The sequence below is a fragment of the Bolinopsis microptera genome, chromosome 8, assembly GCF_026151205.1.
Source record: "Bolinopsis microptera isolate Bmic1 chromosome 8, MBARI_Bmic_1.0, whole genome shotgun sequence".
Classification (NCBI taxonomy): domain Eukaryota; kingdom Metazoa; phylum Ctenophora; class Tentaculata; order Lobata; family Bolinopsidae; genus Bolinopsis; species Bolinopsis microptera.
In genome coordinates, this window is record NC_087079.1 from 14,189,294 (window position 1) to 14,203,096 (window position 13,803).

Genomic DNA, 13,803 nt, shown 5'->3' on the forward strand with positions numbered 1-13,803 from the left:
ACTGAAGAACTATCCTCTAAGTCAATGACTGGGTTAGCTCGGCTCTTTAATTCATCATGGAGAAGTCTTGTAATAACAGCTGGTCAGAATTTAATATTTGATACATTATTGGATCGTTGTTGTTTGATACAATAGTTGAAATGAAACTGACCAGTGACCAATAACCAATAACCAATCTTTCTATGTTCGAATTTTACTCGAACATCCAATTGTTTGGCGCCGAGTTAAACAGGTTGACGAAATTCTCGTCAATATAATGTTTTGTTAAAGACCACAGTTCTTATTGTTATATTAGTCGTTATTCTGCAACTATAAATTGTCTAATTTAACCAACAAGTCTCAGCTTTAACCAAATGATTTGACCATAAGAAACACATCAAAGCCAAAGCTTTGTTGGTTCTGACAATTATATATCTGGCCATTATTCTGCACTCTGCTTTTGTTACCAAATTTTAAACAATGAGAAATATATATGTTTTACGAAAAACACAGCGGCAGCGTTATTTATTTTCGCAACTATTAGCCTGTTTTCATTATTTAAAAAAAATGTTTTAATAAGCTGTTTTCATTATTCAAAATATACGTTTTACGAAAAACTTCTTTATTATCGCAACTAATAACCTTTTTTCATTATCCACAAAACCTTCTACAAAGGCTTTTTATAAATTTTCCCCAAATATCTGGAGCCATAATCAAATTCATTTGACTATTAATTGTAAAGCTCTGAAGACTGAATAATAATTCGCATCACAATTCGTTTTATTTTGGACAATTTGTTTTGAACTCCGTCTGCTCCAACCTCGAGAAGATACCTCGAGAATATGAACCAGCTAGTTTTGCTGACTTCGGTATTGGTGGTCTGTTCTATCGCAACAGACCCGATCGTGAATGATTCCAAGAATTATTTGGTCAGACTTCGAAGGGCAGCAGAAGAGACTAAAGGTACACAATTGTTGAGCTTATATTTTTAGGAATTATGAACGAAAAAATAGAAACCACCCACAATTCTCGTCCAAGCTTCTTACTCTTAGAATTGCCGTTTCTGCTCATACACTTATAGATTTAATGAAAATGTATAATCACCATTAACCTGAAGTTTATTTAAGTTTCAAACCCAAGATTGCACAAAACAGAAAAAAATGTTTTAATGGATAATTACATCGATATTTTTACAGATACATACGTTGGCCTTTATAATATTTTCCACGAATTATTTCCCCGAAAAGTCGTGGACACTGGTAACCGATAATTTCCCGCAAGGGTTGCTAGAGTATTATGAGGACAGACTGCAAGTCACCTCCAACTGGGTGGCGGGAAGTTTCAAAACAAATAACAGTTGCGCACTATATCGTATCAGCGCACGTATCACATTACCCATTGTTTCATCCAGAACCGGAAAAAATTATTGTATTATAATAGCTCAGTCACTGTGGACCTGATTGAGATAATTCTTTCTGGTATGACTTACTATCACCACTCATTCGACTATTCGAGGAGTTTATAAAATCAAAGAATATCCATGTCCATTTTTTCAAAATGAAGGTTCATTCTCGCATTTATTCGATATTTTGAATAATCGGAGTGATTCAAATTGTGATGAGTTGTGTTTAGTCATTCGAATTACACCTGCCTTGCAAAAATGAGATTTCTAGCTTCTCAAATGACCGAAACATTAAAAGCACTAGCAGGAACCCGTCTAACCCTAAAGTGGTGTCAAGACTCGAGAGACTAAAATAATTTTTACCTATTTAATTCGCGTTTTTGACACCACTTGGCGGTCCAAATTTTGGGCACTAAAATTCTTATTTCTTGACAAATTTTTTATTTTTTCATGCTAATTTGAAGGCCATTAAAGCATTTGACCCAGTCAAAAAAGTTTCAGTTGTATATCTTTTACGGTTTTTGCGAAAAGTCGCGTTAAAGTTGATGCCGTGGTGTCAGTAAAATGGCACGGATCCATCCATCCATATATTTATTATCGTCTCGCTTTATATATAGTAAGATAACAAGTTTATTCATACCGTGTGATCAGGTGATTGGCTTAGCTGATCACGTGATTAGGTGACCCCCGACCCCCTGTATCGAGTGGCATAATCGATTATACGTATCATCCTTACTAAACACTACAGTTATTTTGTTAAAGTAATGAAAACTTTCGCAAGAATCAGTTGCACACAATGAAGATTAAATTTAAAAGTACAGCTAGATAACTAATGCTCTTAAATTTCGTCAGGTGGTGCACGTATAAGTCTTGACTGCTGGGGGGACGGTCATAATCGAGCAATCAGTGGCGGTATAAGATTCACAGGATCAATTGAAAAATGTGAAAAATTTGCCATAGATAACAATTTCAAGGTCTTTGCCGTTCAACATGGTGGAGAATGCTTTACTGCAGAAGATGCTGGCCAAAACTGACCCTGACCCTGACCCTGACCCTGACCCTGACCCTGACCCTGACCCTGACCCTGACCCTGACCCTGACCCTGACCCTGACCCTGACCCTGACCCTGACCCTGACCCTGACCCTGACCCTGACCCTGACCCTGACCCTGACCCTGACCCTGACCCTGACCCTGACCCTGACCCTGACCCTGACCCTGACCCTGACCCTGACCCTGACCCTGACCCTGACCCTGACCCTGACCCTGACCCTGACCCTGACCCTGACCCTGACCCTGACCCTGACCCTGACCCTGACCCTGACCCTGACCCTGACCCTGACCCTGACCCTGACCCTGACCAATTGTCGTACTAAACCCTAGATTTCGCGACAATTGACCCCAGTTACATATAATAGGGGTTAATTGTCGGGGGGTTAATTGTCGGGGGTCAATTGTCGGGGGTCAATTGTCTAGTACTATATAATAGAATATTTTGATATCCTAATTTGTTTACTATACAATATTTATTATTTATATTATTAATATTATAATAATAAGGCTTATATTTCAGAGGAAGAGGAAGTTGTTGTAAATTATTGTCCTACTGATTATCCCAACGTCTACTACAACGGACAGTACTGTTGTAAATCCAACATGGAGAAGTTCAACAAGGCTCAGGGTGCCCAATGTGACGGCAGTGTGATTCAGAGAGACAGTTTGTGTTGCGCGGGAGACAAGTACACGTCGTGCCCCGGTGAAAACTGTGTGAGCAGTGGTCACAAGTTTACAGGTTCGTAGTTTATCAGTAATTAATAAAGGTATTCGACAATGAAAACGAGATGAATAACTATGGTAAAAAAGGGTAAGAACCAATATACTATAAAACGCATGTTTTTACTCTGCCCTTACATATCACGGTCAACCCTCGTTGACCGTCTCTGACGGAGTCTTACCCTTAAACTACACTTACCCTTAAACTAACACTTTCAGCCCTTGCTGACCGTCCTTATATCAGGCCCAAATCCACTATAGTTCATTCTTGCTCTACCTGAGCCCGATTGTTGTTGACACGAACTCACTCGCGTTTGATCACCCCGTGTTGACCCTGGCTACAACACAGCCAATTCCTGCTCTGCTGAGTCAACCTTTGTTGACTCTCCCTACGATTAAGCCAGACTGCTCATGTCCTCCGCACAGTTCCACTAACTACAGACCACGATAATGCTCTCACCAGGACCCTAACGTAACAGGTCTTGGCTCCAAAGTATCCTACATCAATGGCCCTCTTCGATTCGGGCAAACTCAATCTGACTCTTCCAGGTCCAGCTCCCAGACATAAATAATGTTCCGTGTGTGGTTTTCACCCGACCGTACCAAGCTCACAGGATCTTTACAGCTGTCCTTATCTGTCACAAAAGGGTCCACTCCGTCTCATTGTCCCGGGTGCAGGTGTTAGATTGATCTATCTTGACCCAAATCTCCCTGTCTGACGGCCTTTGTAACTATTGTTTAGAACTCTCGTGCTTTAGGGACTAGCTTTAACTCCAGTTACATACAGGATTTATGTCTGACAGGTGAGGTTCCAGCTATTTTCTCCCCGTCTTCTCTCCTCCCCTCACTTACGATGTCACCTGCCTAAACTCTGATGTCGAATTGCTGATTATGGCCATCTCCTAACTCCTCCAACTATAATACAATAATATAACAATCACGGCTTACAACTGTGAGAGCAACCCAGCACCCACTGCAGTCACACCAGGTGAGTTGGTCGTATAATTAGTATAATTAGTATAATTAGTTTATAGGCTTCAAATCTTGATATCCTTTAATTCGTCCGGAGAGAGGGATGCAAGTTGATCTTACGAACTTAGTAAACCTCAACAAAAAGGGCATTTTAAGAGAAGCACCGCATCTAGTTGCTAGGTGCTTCTTTAAGTTTAATTTGTAGGTTTACAACCTACCAGGACGCGCGCCGAGTTGGAATATATGGAACAGATATTTTACGAGTATCACCCGTTAAAGTTTAAGAGAAGTACCCTATCTATTTGCTATGTGCTTTTTTAAGAGAAGCACCATATCTAGTTGATAGGTGCTTCTTTAAGAGAAGCACTGGGTGGGCGACAATTGACCCCATAATTTGACCCTGACCCTGACCCTGACCCTGACCCTGACCCTGACCCTGACCCTGACCCTGACCCTGACCCTGACCCTGACCCTGACCCTGACCCTGACCCTGACCCTGACCCTGACCCTGACCCTGACCCTGACCCTGACCCTGACCCTGACCCTGACCCTGACCTTGCTTCAAAGTAGCGCGCGCCGGGCTAGTCCATTAAAAATGGACAAGGAGTTTATCAAATCAAAACATATCTATGTCCATTTTTTCCAAATGAAATTGAAGGTTCATTCTCGCATTTATTCGATATTTTGAATAATCGGAGCGATTCAAATTGTGATGAGTTGTGTTCAGTCATTCGAATTACACCTGCCTTGCAAAAATGAGATTTCTAGCTTCTCAAATGACCGAAATATTAAAAGCATAACAAGTTTAATCATACCGTGTGATCAGGTGATTGCTAACAAAATAAACAAAATGCTTGATAACCTCGTCATTTCAAATCTCTATCGCCTCATATTTTTGCAGATCAGATGCAACAATCAATTATTTACAGTAATCTGAAAAAAATAGGGCGTCCAGCATGTTCGAAATAAACAACATAGGTGATTTAATATTGAATGTGCGTGATCTAAAATATTCTTATTTTCAAATTTTGGCGACATAATCCTTGAATAAGTAGGTACAGTATTTGAGTAACAAGTCTCAAATATGAAACAAGGTGGTGGTATAAGACTAAACGTATATAAACCGACTTTTGCCCCAAGTTCAACAATAAACATGGTTGCACAAGATAAGAATAAGTTATCTTTTTGTCAAAGTAATGAAAACTTTCGCAAGAATCAGGTGCACACAATAAATATTAAATTTTAAAGTACAGCTAGATAATTAATGCTCTTAACTTTCTTCAGATGGTGCACGTATAAGTCTGGGTTGCTGGAGGGACGGTTGGAATCGAGCAATCAGTGGCGGTATAAGATTCACAGGATCAATTGAAAAATGTGAAAAATTTGCCATAGATAACAGTCTCAAGGTCTTTGCCGTTCAAAATGGAGAATGCTTTACTGCAGAAGATGCTGGCCAGACTTACCAAAAATATGGCAAAGCTGGTAATTGTAAGGACGGCAAGGGCGGTGGTTTCGCTAACGATGTCTATCAAGTTGGAGAAAGTCAATCTAGAAATGGTAATAAGAACTCTTTGAACCCAAAGATTGAAAGTAACCAATAAATTATATAACCTTATATAGGAGATTGGAGGATGCAATGCTAAATGCTTATCGAAAGCTTCTACTTTGAATCGTTCACAATTATAATTTTATCTTTACAGATGACGGTATAGTAGAAAATCCTGTAAAAAATGCCAAGTACAGCTTAGGCAAGGACTTCGAACCGGGAGATTTTATAGATGTCCATGGAATCTATAATTCTAGATCCGAATTTGGCATCATTGACATCTTTGATGGAAGTGACAACATTCTAATTCACATCCTCATTAAACCAGGCTGGCAGCACATATGTGAGTCAGATCAAGTTGGCAAACCGTAAAAACATAACTGTTTTATAAATTAGTACTAGTTTAACGTCCCTGTTAAATGTTCACGGAAACATTCCAATCCATTGATCAGTTAGCCGACTTTAAAATCCATGTCTTAAATATCATTTAAAAGTAAATGTGCATGAAATTTCAGATCTAAATTCGAGATTTGGTGGAGGGTTTGGAAATCCACAGTATGATTGTGAACTTCCAAAGACATTGCAATCAAACGAGGATTTCGTCATGAGAATAGTTATGATGGACGAACTTTACAAAATATTTGTCAATGGAGTGAATCTCTCACATAAATTCCCATATCGAGCACCGATTTCTACATCGAAATACATCGTGATCAGGGGCACGGATGGCTTCAAATGGAACAAATTTATTTTACCACGAACGGAAAAAGCTGGTTAGTGAAATAAAATATTGTTCTATCCTTAAAGAAAATTTGTGTAGCCATTTATTATAGTTAACAAATAATAAATAAAAAGATCACAATTTTTAACAAAGGATAACATTTTCAGAACAATATAAGGAATTTAGAGCATTTCAATCAAGCATTGAAGGACTAAAAAAGGTAATTCTGAAGAATGTAGTTGGACAAAGCCTTTTGGACGTCAAATCATATGCTAGCTCAACTCAGGGATCACTTGACGTCTTCCAATGGTGGCTCAAGAAACAAATCCTTGAAAATGAAAAAGGCGGTGTTCTACAGTTTGGTGACGAGACAGTTGACTGGATTCTAGCAAACAGAGAAGCATTAGAAATGTTCATGACCTCAGGAGATATAAAAGGCAACAAATATCAAGAGGCTCTGGAAATACTAAGAGACCTGATCCAAGAAGATCCTGCCATCAAAGAGGAAGCCCTGAGACTCAGACTCGCTGTTGCCACTGCCATCGTCTTTTCATCACCAGTAGATGGATTCGGCTTTAAACGACGCAAAATCGATTGGATGTCAAGGTACCATACCTACATGAGATGGAGTCAAGAAGGTATTTTGTACTCTCCATTCTATGAAGGAACTGCTTGGCATCTCCGTTTTGTAGTTCACTCACGATCAAGAGAGGAAGAGCATCTTTGGGTACGAGAAAACACTCCAGAGGGATTTGATAACCCAAACAAAATAGGTGATGCATGCCATCAAATGATTAGCTACAAAATGAATAACGATGACGGAGTTTCAATCCACCCTCACACTCTCCGATACTATTACTACGTTCCAATAAATCTGAAAGCATGGCATGATATTGGAGGCGTCTGTGGTTCAATATCAACAATGGCTGCAGGGATGTGCCACGCATATGGAGTACCAGCCGCAACTGTAGGGCAGCCTGGTCACTGTGCTTACGTATGGTATAGAAATGGCAACTGGCAACTAGGAAACAGCGTCTCTGATTGGGCGGAAACGTTTCATGGCGACATGTATATGGGTCGAGCGTATTTCTTTCCAGTGATGAATGAAGCTCAAAAGAACCTTGAGGGTTACAGACTGTCTGAAAAAATGAGAATCATCAGTCGGCTGGCGAATCCTGAAGATCGATTTGAAATATTGGAGGATGCTACAACAGAATGCCCGTACAACTTCGCTGTGTGGCTTGATCTGGAAGGTGCAATAGACGAACCGAATCTGCAGAAAGAAACAGTACAAAATGTACTGTTACCAACCCTTTTGAAACAGCAGGAAAAAGAAACACAGGTTTCGGACATTGCCAGGGAAAAGGTTGGCACGTCTGAGTGCTTTGGGGATGACAGAATGAAAAAGCTTCTTGTTGGTCTTGGCAGTGTTCAGTGCAAAGATCAAGAAACATTTGATTTTGAAGTAGATTTGGGGAAGCCTTCAACAATAAAGGAGGTTAAGATTAAGTGGATTGGATTTAATAGGGGAGTTGAGTATGGTATCTATGCTCTGGGCGAAGATAGTGACTACGTTCTGGTAAGAACACACAAGGATGAGAAAGTCGAAGGATGGTGGTACCCTTTGATTACTCTTGATGGATGGGACATGACAACTACTAAAATAAAATTTCACATGACAAAAAAGGGCGGAAGAGCGAACTCCTTTGCCATCACAAAATTAATTGTCATGGGAGTTTGCCACGATTTTCCTGATGACATGTCGAAGGGTAAGCCGGTAAAAGCAAATCCTGGTAGTTCAGATCCTGTTACTCTGGTGGATGGTACTAACTCTACCATATGGAACGGAAACAGTGAGACTAGCTGGTTTGAGATTAATCTCAAGAGAATTTGCGCTCTAGATGACATAGAATTCTTTTGGGTTGATGGTGCGAAACCAGAAAATGTTAAAGTCGTATATAAAGTGGGGAGTGGCCAAGATGCTCAAAAATTGGGAGAAGATCCTTTTGAAAAGGTAAGTTAAGCAAAAAATTTGACATTTCGATTGGTATGGTCATAATGCAGAACTCAAATTCAATAATCAAGATCAAACTTACATCCACTTTGACTGCTTTTTTGCAAATACTTTTTTTCAGATCCTGGCCGGGCCTCACATAAAATCGCAATTTTTTAAGTTCTCCGCATCAACTTTTGCATTTTCCTTTAAATCTTTGTATCACATAGTGACCCCACGGCCGTTTCATTATGGTGAGCTGCGCGATAGTGTGCGGCGCGTCATACATTGACCATTGTTAATGGTCTGGCCCGGCGCGCGCTACTTCGTAGCACGTGTTGACGGATGTTACTCGTCTAAATTTCTTCGAAGTAGCGCGCGCCGCTTTCTTCTCGAAATGGTCCGATGGCACGTGCTACGAAGTAGCGCCCGCCGGGCCAGATCATTAACAATGGTCAAAGCACGTGCCATCGAGAAGTAAGCGGCGCGGCGCGCGCCGAGCTACTTCGAAGAAATTTAGACGAGTAACATCCGTCAAGTTATATAACGTATGACAATTAAATTTGACGGATGTTACTTGTTTAAATTTCTTCGAATTAGCGCGCGCCGCTTTTTTCTTGAAATGGCCCGATGGCAAGTGCTACGAAGTAGCGCGCGCCGAGCCAGATCATTAACAATGGTCGACATGAATTAAATCTGAGGACCAAATTCGCGTATTTTCCTTCAAATCTGTGGGCCAAATATATCAATCACACACAAACTTCCGAATGTAGGTACAAGGTACGGACTTTCCAAAACCGATCAAAAAATATTTTCGGCTCAGAATGATCAGCGTAGCATGAAACATGAACAAATAAAAAACAAATAAAAAGTAGTTCCCAAAAAACTTTGAAAAATTAAATTTTGACTTCGAAAATTTTCGGTCCGAGTTTGTAACCAGAGCTAGAGCCTTCTTGCTTGCAGTAGCGCGCGACCGCCGCGTATACACATGGTTGCTCTAACCAGAGCCCTCTCGCTTGCAGTAGCGGCAAAGGAAACAAGCTTGTGAAACAAGCGCGTCACGCAATACGTTACCTGGGGACCTCAGGCTATTATGTTCATAAACATAATAGAGATTCGGCGGAATGACAGGCTGAGCGCGGCCCAGTAAGCAGTACGCGTATACACATGGCTATGTCAAGGTCCGAGTCATTCTCGAAATTGGGCGACATCTGTCCGACAGCCGAATTAGGGATTTCGGAGAAATGTCGCTGTCGGACAGGAATCGTTTTTGTGTTTTGGCGACATCTGTCCAAATTCCGGATCATATTGTAATTTTGGTTCACATTGGTATTTCACAAGCTCACGGGTAATCTCGTGACGTTGTTTCCAAATTTTTCTAATGCCATGTTAACGGGTGATATAGATACTCGTAAAATATTTGTTCCATATATTACCGTCCAACTCAGCGCGCGTCCTGGTAGGTTATAAACCTACAAATGCCATGCTGATGTGATCCATTGAGAATTGATCCATCGACGCGATACGTGTTTGACTAGTTGAGGACAGGAGCGTGCTAGCCGTACACTAACAAGCTGTCGATCACATCACAGGACACAGCCTACATGAGTATATATAGGACAGAGGTATGGAGTTCAGTTATCACAATCCACAATGGCAACCAATCTTCAGTTTATCCCTGGACACAAACAAGGCTCGGAGAACCCTATCCTGAATGGCTTTCGATACGTACCGGAGACTGACGTCCCTCGAATCTGGAGGCACCTGAAGCCCCTCCTTCCTAAAGACATGGCTGAGTTTTGTTTATTATACTACGAAAACATTTGGATCGGGACATTGTAGGTTTACAACCTACCAGGACGCGCGCCGAGATGGACTCGTCGACGGACAGATATTTTACGAGTATCACCCGTTAAATCGGGACATCAACCACCAATCCTAACTTCGCTCCCACATGTGGAATCAACACGAAGCCGCACAGATGATGATTCCTCGCTCATCCAATATCGCAGAAGGTTGGCATCGCCATCACGGCTTCCATTCAATTCTCTCCTGCTCGAAGCCCACAATTTGGAAGTTCCTTGATCATTGATTGCCTTAAACATTAAAGAAGAACAAGCCTTTACTTACTGGGCCGCGCTCAGCCTGTCATTCCGCCTAATCCCTATTTGTTGTTGAACTTACCTGGGGACCTCAGGCTATCATGTTCATAAACATAATAGAGACTAGGCGGAATGACAGGCTGAGCGCGGCCCAGTAATTGTTGAACATGATAGCCTGAGGTCCTCAGGTAAGCCTTTACAGGCGTAAAGAAAACCAAAAGAGACGGGCGGGAACTACCTTAGCCACATGCACCCAAATGGATCCGTTTTGATCGACAACTTCATTACTGGGCCGCGCGCCGCTCAGCCTGTCATTCCGCCGAATCTCCATGTTTATGAACATAATAGCCTGTACTGAGGTCCCCAGGTAACAACTTCAGAGAATTTTAGGTGATTACAAAAACTACAGCAACCCTATGAACATTAATAAAACATTTAAACTATTGTCTAATTTATCGACATCAAATGAAAATAAACTATGGTACAGATCAGATCTCAGATCGGATGGCTCAGATCATCTCTGATCTCAGATTGGATGGCTCAGATCATATCTCAGATCGGAGATGTTACGTATACAAATTAGCAAGTAACAGTTCAGAACATGTCTCTAATAGTAATTGGAAATGTGATGTATTGAAATCAGATCTACAATTTCGTTACCTATACCTGGGGACCTCAGGCTATCATGTTCATAAACATGAATAGAGATTAGGTGGAATGACAGGCTGAGCGCGGCCCAGTAACAATTTCGGACAGATGTCGTTTTTTTTTTGTACCCTGAGTGAGAGTCGGACAGATGTCGCTGTCGGACAGGAGTTAGTGTTACCATTCTCGATGCGTACCTCTGAAAGCAGAGCTCCCGCTTCCGAGCTCGTATTGCGAAGGGGAAGCCTGCCTTCCGACTCCGAGATCGCATTAAAAAGGGGAACCCTTGAGTCCAAAATCGTATATCGAACTTTGCTCTATCCAGAGCCCTTGCGCATGCAGTCAAAACAAGCGCGCCCGCAGCGGCGCTGGGCGCGAAAGCACATGGTCAATGGTTAGGCCCTGAAATCATCATGTCAGGGTAGCATGAAACATGAACAAAAGTAGTTCCCAAGAAAATTTTGAAAATATTTGACTTAGAAAATTTTGGTTAGCCCTTTTTGGCCCCTTGCTCAGATTTCATGGGGCCGGGGGCATTGGCACCCCCCCTGCCCCCCGCTTTCTACACCCCTGGTTCAGGTACCTCTATCTATGGACTGTGGCACAACAGTGAGAGTAGAAATGTCTGGTGGTAACGCAGCACTGAAAGGAGTCAAAGCTTGTGGAATCTCACACACCGCAAAAAATATCCTAAAAATGAAGGTCAGCAATGCCTACAAAGACTTTTACAACGTCGAAATGTTCTTGTATACGTCCATCAACAACATGACGTACGAGGATTAAAGAAGAAGCACACTATTTTAAAAAACCGTACTAGCATTTTTATTTTTGGGTAAAAACTTTTAAAATATAGAGCTTAAAATTATTTTTATTATTTTCATCGTGTGGGTCTTATTATTTAGCAATTCTATATTTAATATCAACTGGTACATGTATTTCTTTAAAAAATTTTACATTTTAAAAACGATTGTAATTTCGATTCTAAAATAGTATTAGTTACGACCTCCAAATATTAGTTACGACCTCCAATGTCCAAATTTCAAAACCTCGAATGTTTCTCGGAACCTAAATTCTTGAAACCTGAAATTCGACCATATATAATTCTAGAACCGAATATTGTAGCTTAAACATCTTGGATGGAAGTGACAACATTCTAATTCACATCAACATACGACCAGGCTCGCAGCAAATACAAAATAGGTGAGTCAGATCAGTTTTTCCGAAGCTCTATTAATGAAAGCATCTACCATTCACACCATGGTTTGGTGGCCGACCTGCATCCGACCGAATCGGTTCTCACTGGGAATCGAACCCCGGTCGTCCACGTGATAGTATTCATTAGTAATTATTCACTATTTTTATCCCAATTGTCACAGTAAAGAGGTCGTGCCTAAAATCATGACAAATGGCAGTTTATTTAGAGGCCGTGCCTGTACTCGTGACAACAGTCATGGCGACAACAGTCATAGTATGGTCTGCCCCTAATTCCTGGAAGACATGGTACTACAAAAGGGTGTACGTAAGACGTTAAACTTAAAGTGACGAGTAAAATCCGTCAATTAAGTTTAACAAAAGTTAAAGTTTATGAAAAGCTCTGTCCATCGGACGTAATAATCAATAAAACACAAACATAATATGATGCCCCCGTCATGATTAAGTTTACTAATTATAAACAAAAAACACTTTAAAAACATTTTTACAACAGTAATTACAAACTCATTTCTTTTTTAACTGTTCATTCCCAGAAAACATTTCTTAAAACGGCATAGTAACAGTCCATAAACTTGAAAAGGTCTGCCTTGTAGCTTGAATAGTTGATCACGCTAAGAGGTGATACTGATATGAGACAGAGACTGAGAGATAGAGATGACGTCACGTGAGTAAGCAATGACGTCACACTTATTGTCACGTGGACAGAATAGCGTGTTTCTTTAATATTTTCCAAGCTTCAGACTTCGATTCCTTGTCTGTACTTTCCTCGTCCTGAACCTGAACGATGTGTGAGTCTTAAAATGGGGAAAATGCTGGTGTAGATCAAAACATTGAACGTTTCAAATAATATGTCACACGACTTTACATCAGGATTAATAAACAAATGCAACGTTTATCTGGGGACCCAGGCTATAATGTTCATAAACACCGAATAGAGATTCAGCGGAATGACAGGCTGAGCGCCACCCAGTAAAGGCAATACAAAGTAAGAGGCCGTCAATTTTTAAAATTTCATAAACACAATCCACAAATAACCTTAGTAAATCCAAACAATATCACAGATAATATATAAATATTCAGAGTCATCTTTTGTAAGCATATCACAACTCCACATCGCACATCATACATCACACATCACACATCACACATCACACATCACACATCACACATCACACATCACACATCACACATCACACATCACACATCACATATCACACATCACACATCACACATCACACATCACACTGGCAATAGTTAAATAGTTAAAACCAGTTTTACTCTTACCTGTTGTAAGACCTGTAAAATCTCGTATTTATAATGAGAGTGATCCTCATACTCCGTATTTGAAATAACCCGATCTAGGAGCTGCATGTAATACACTCGGTCCTGAAACACAAATGTCAGCACTTGCTCGCAACTAGTCGTGGTCTCAAAAAATGGGCATGTGGTAAGCCACAGGC

At 40.8% G+C, this 13,803-nt stretch overlaps 3 protein-coding genes across 4 annotated transcripts in view; 1 reads left to right on the forward strand and 2 right to left on the reverse strand.

Annotated features, from left to right (window-relative positions):
• The window catches only part of LOC134819329 (radial spoke head 14 homolog), a 57,604-nt gene that overhangs the window by 6,885 nt on the left and 36,916 nt on the right, over window positions 1-13,803 (reverse strand). The gene's annotated exons all lie outside the window — the stretch shown is intronic.
• Window positions 711-12,095, forward strand: LOC134819090 (uncharacterized). Its single transcript, XM_063828855.1, has 7 exons — window positions 711-942; window positions 2,953-3,171; window positions 5,409-5,681; window positions 5,825-6,013; window positions 6,186-6,443; window positions 6,559-8,405; window positions 11,711-12,095. The coding sequence occupies exons 1-7, from the start codon at window positions 822-824 to the stop codon at window positions 11,912-11,914; spliced, it is 3,111 nt and encodes a 1,036-aa protein (XP_063684925.1). The 5' UTR covers window positions 711-821; the 3' UTR covers window positions 11,915-12,095.
• LOC134819089 (NCK-interacting protein with SH3 domain-like) overlaps window positions 11,934-13,803 on the reverse strand; it is a 29,768-nt gene continuing 27,898 nt past the window's right edge. Inside the window, exons 16-17 of one of the 2 annotated variants that reach the window (XM_063828854.1) lie at window positions 13,628-13,729; window positions 11,934-13,120 (exon numbers count right to left, since the gene is read on the reverse strand). In XM_063828854.1, coding sequence (XP_063684924.1) covers window positions 13,037-13,120; window positions 13,628-13,729 — 186 coding nt within the window. In that variant the 3' untranslated portion in view covers window positions 11,934-13,036. The remainder of the gene's footprint in view (window positions 13,121-13,627; window positions 13,730-13,803) is intronic. The other variant, XM_063828853.1, reaches the window with a different exon arrangement.

Bases quoted from the DNA above. Each gene is read 5' to 3' on its own strand.
- LOC134819090 (XM_063828855.1), top strand. From the start codon at position 822: ATGAACCAGCTAGTTTTGCTGACTTCGGTATTGGTGGTCTGTTCTATC. The intron at 3,172-5,408 runs GTTCGTAGTTTA...AACTTTCTTCAG, and splicing joins CAGTGGTCACAAGTTTACAG to ATGGTGCACGTATAAGTCTG. The intron at 6,444-6,558 runs GTTAGTGAAATA...TAACATTTTCAG, and splicing joins ACCACGAACGGAAAAAGCTG to AACAATATAAGGAATTTAGA.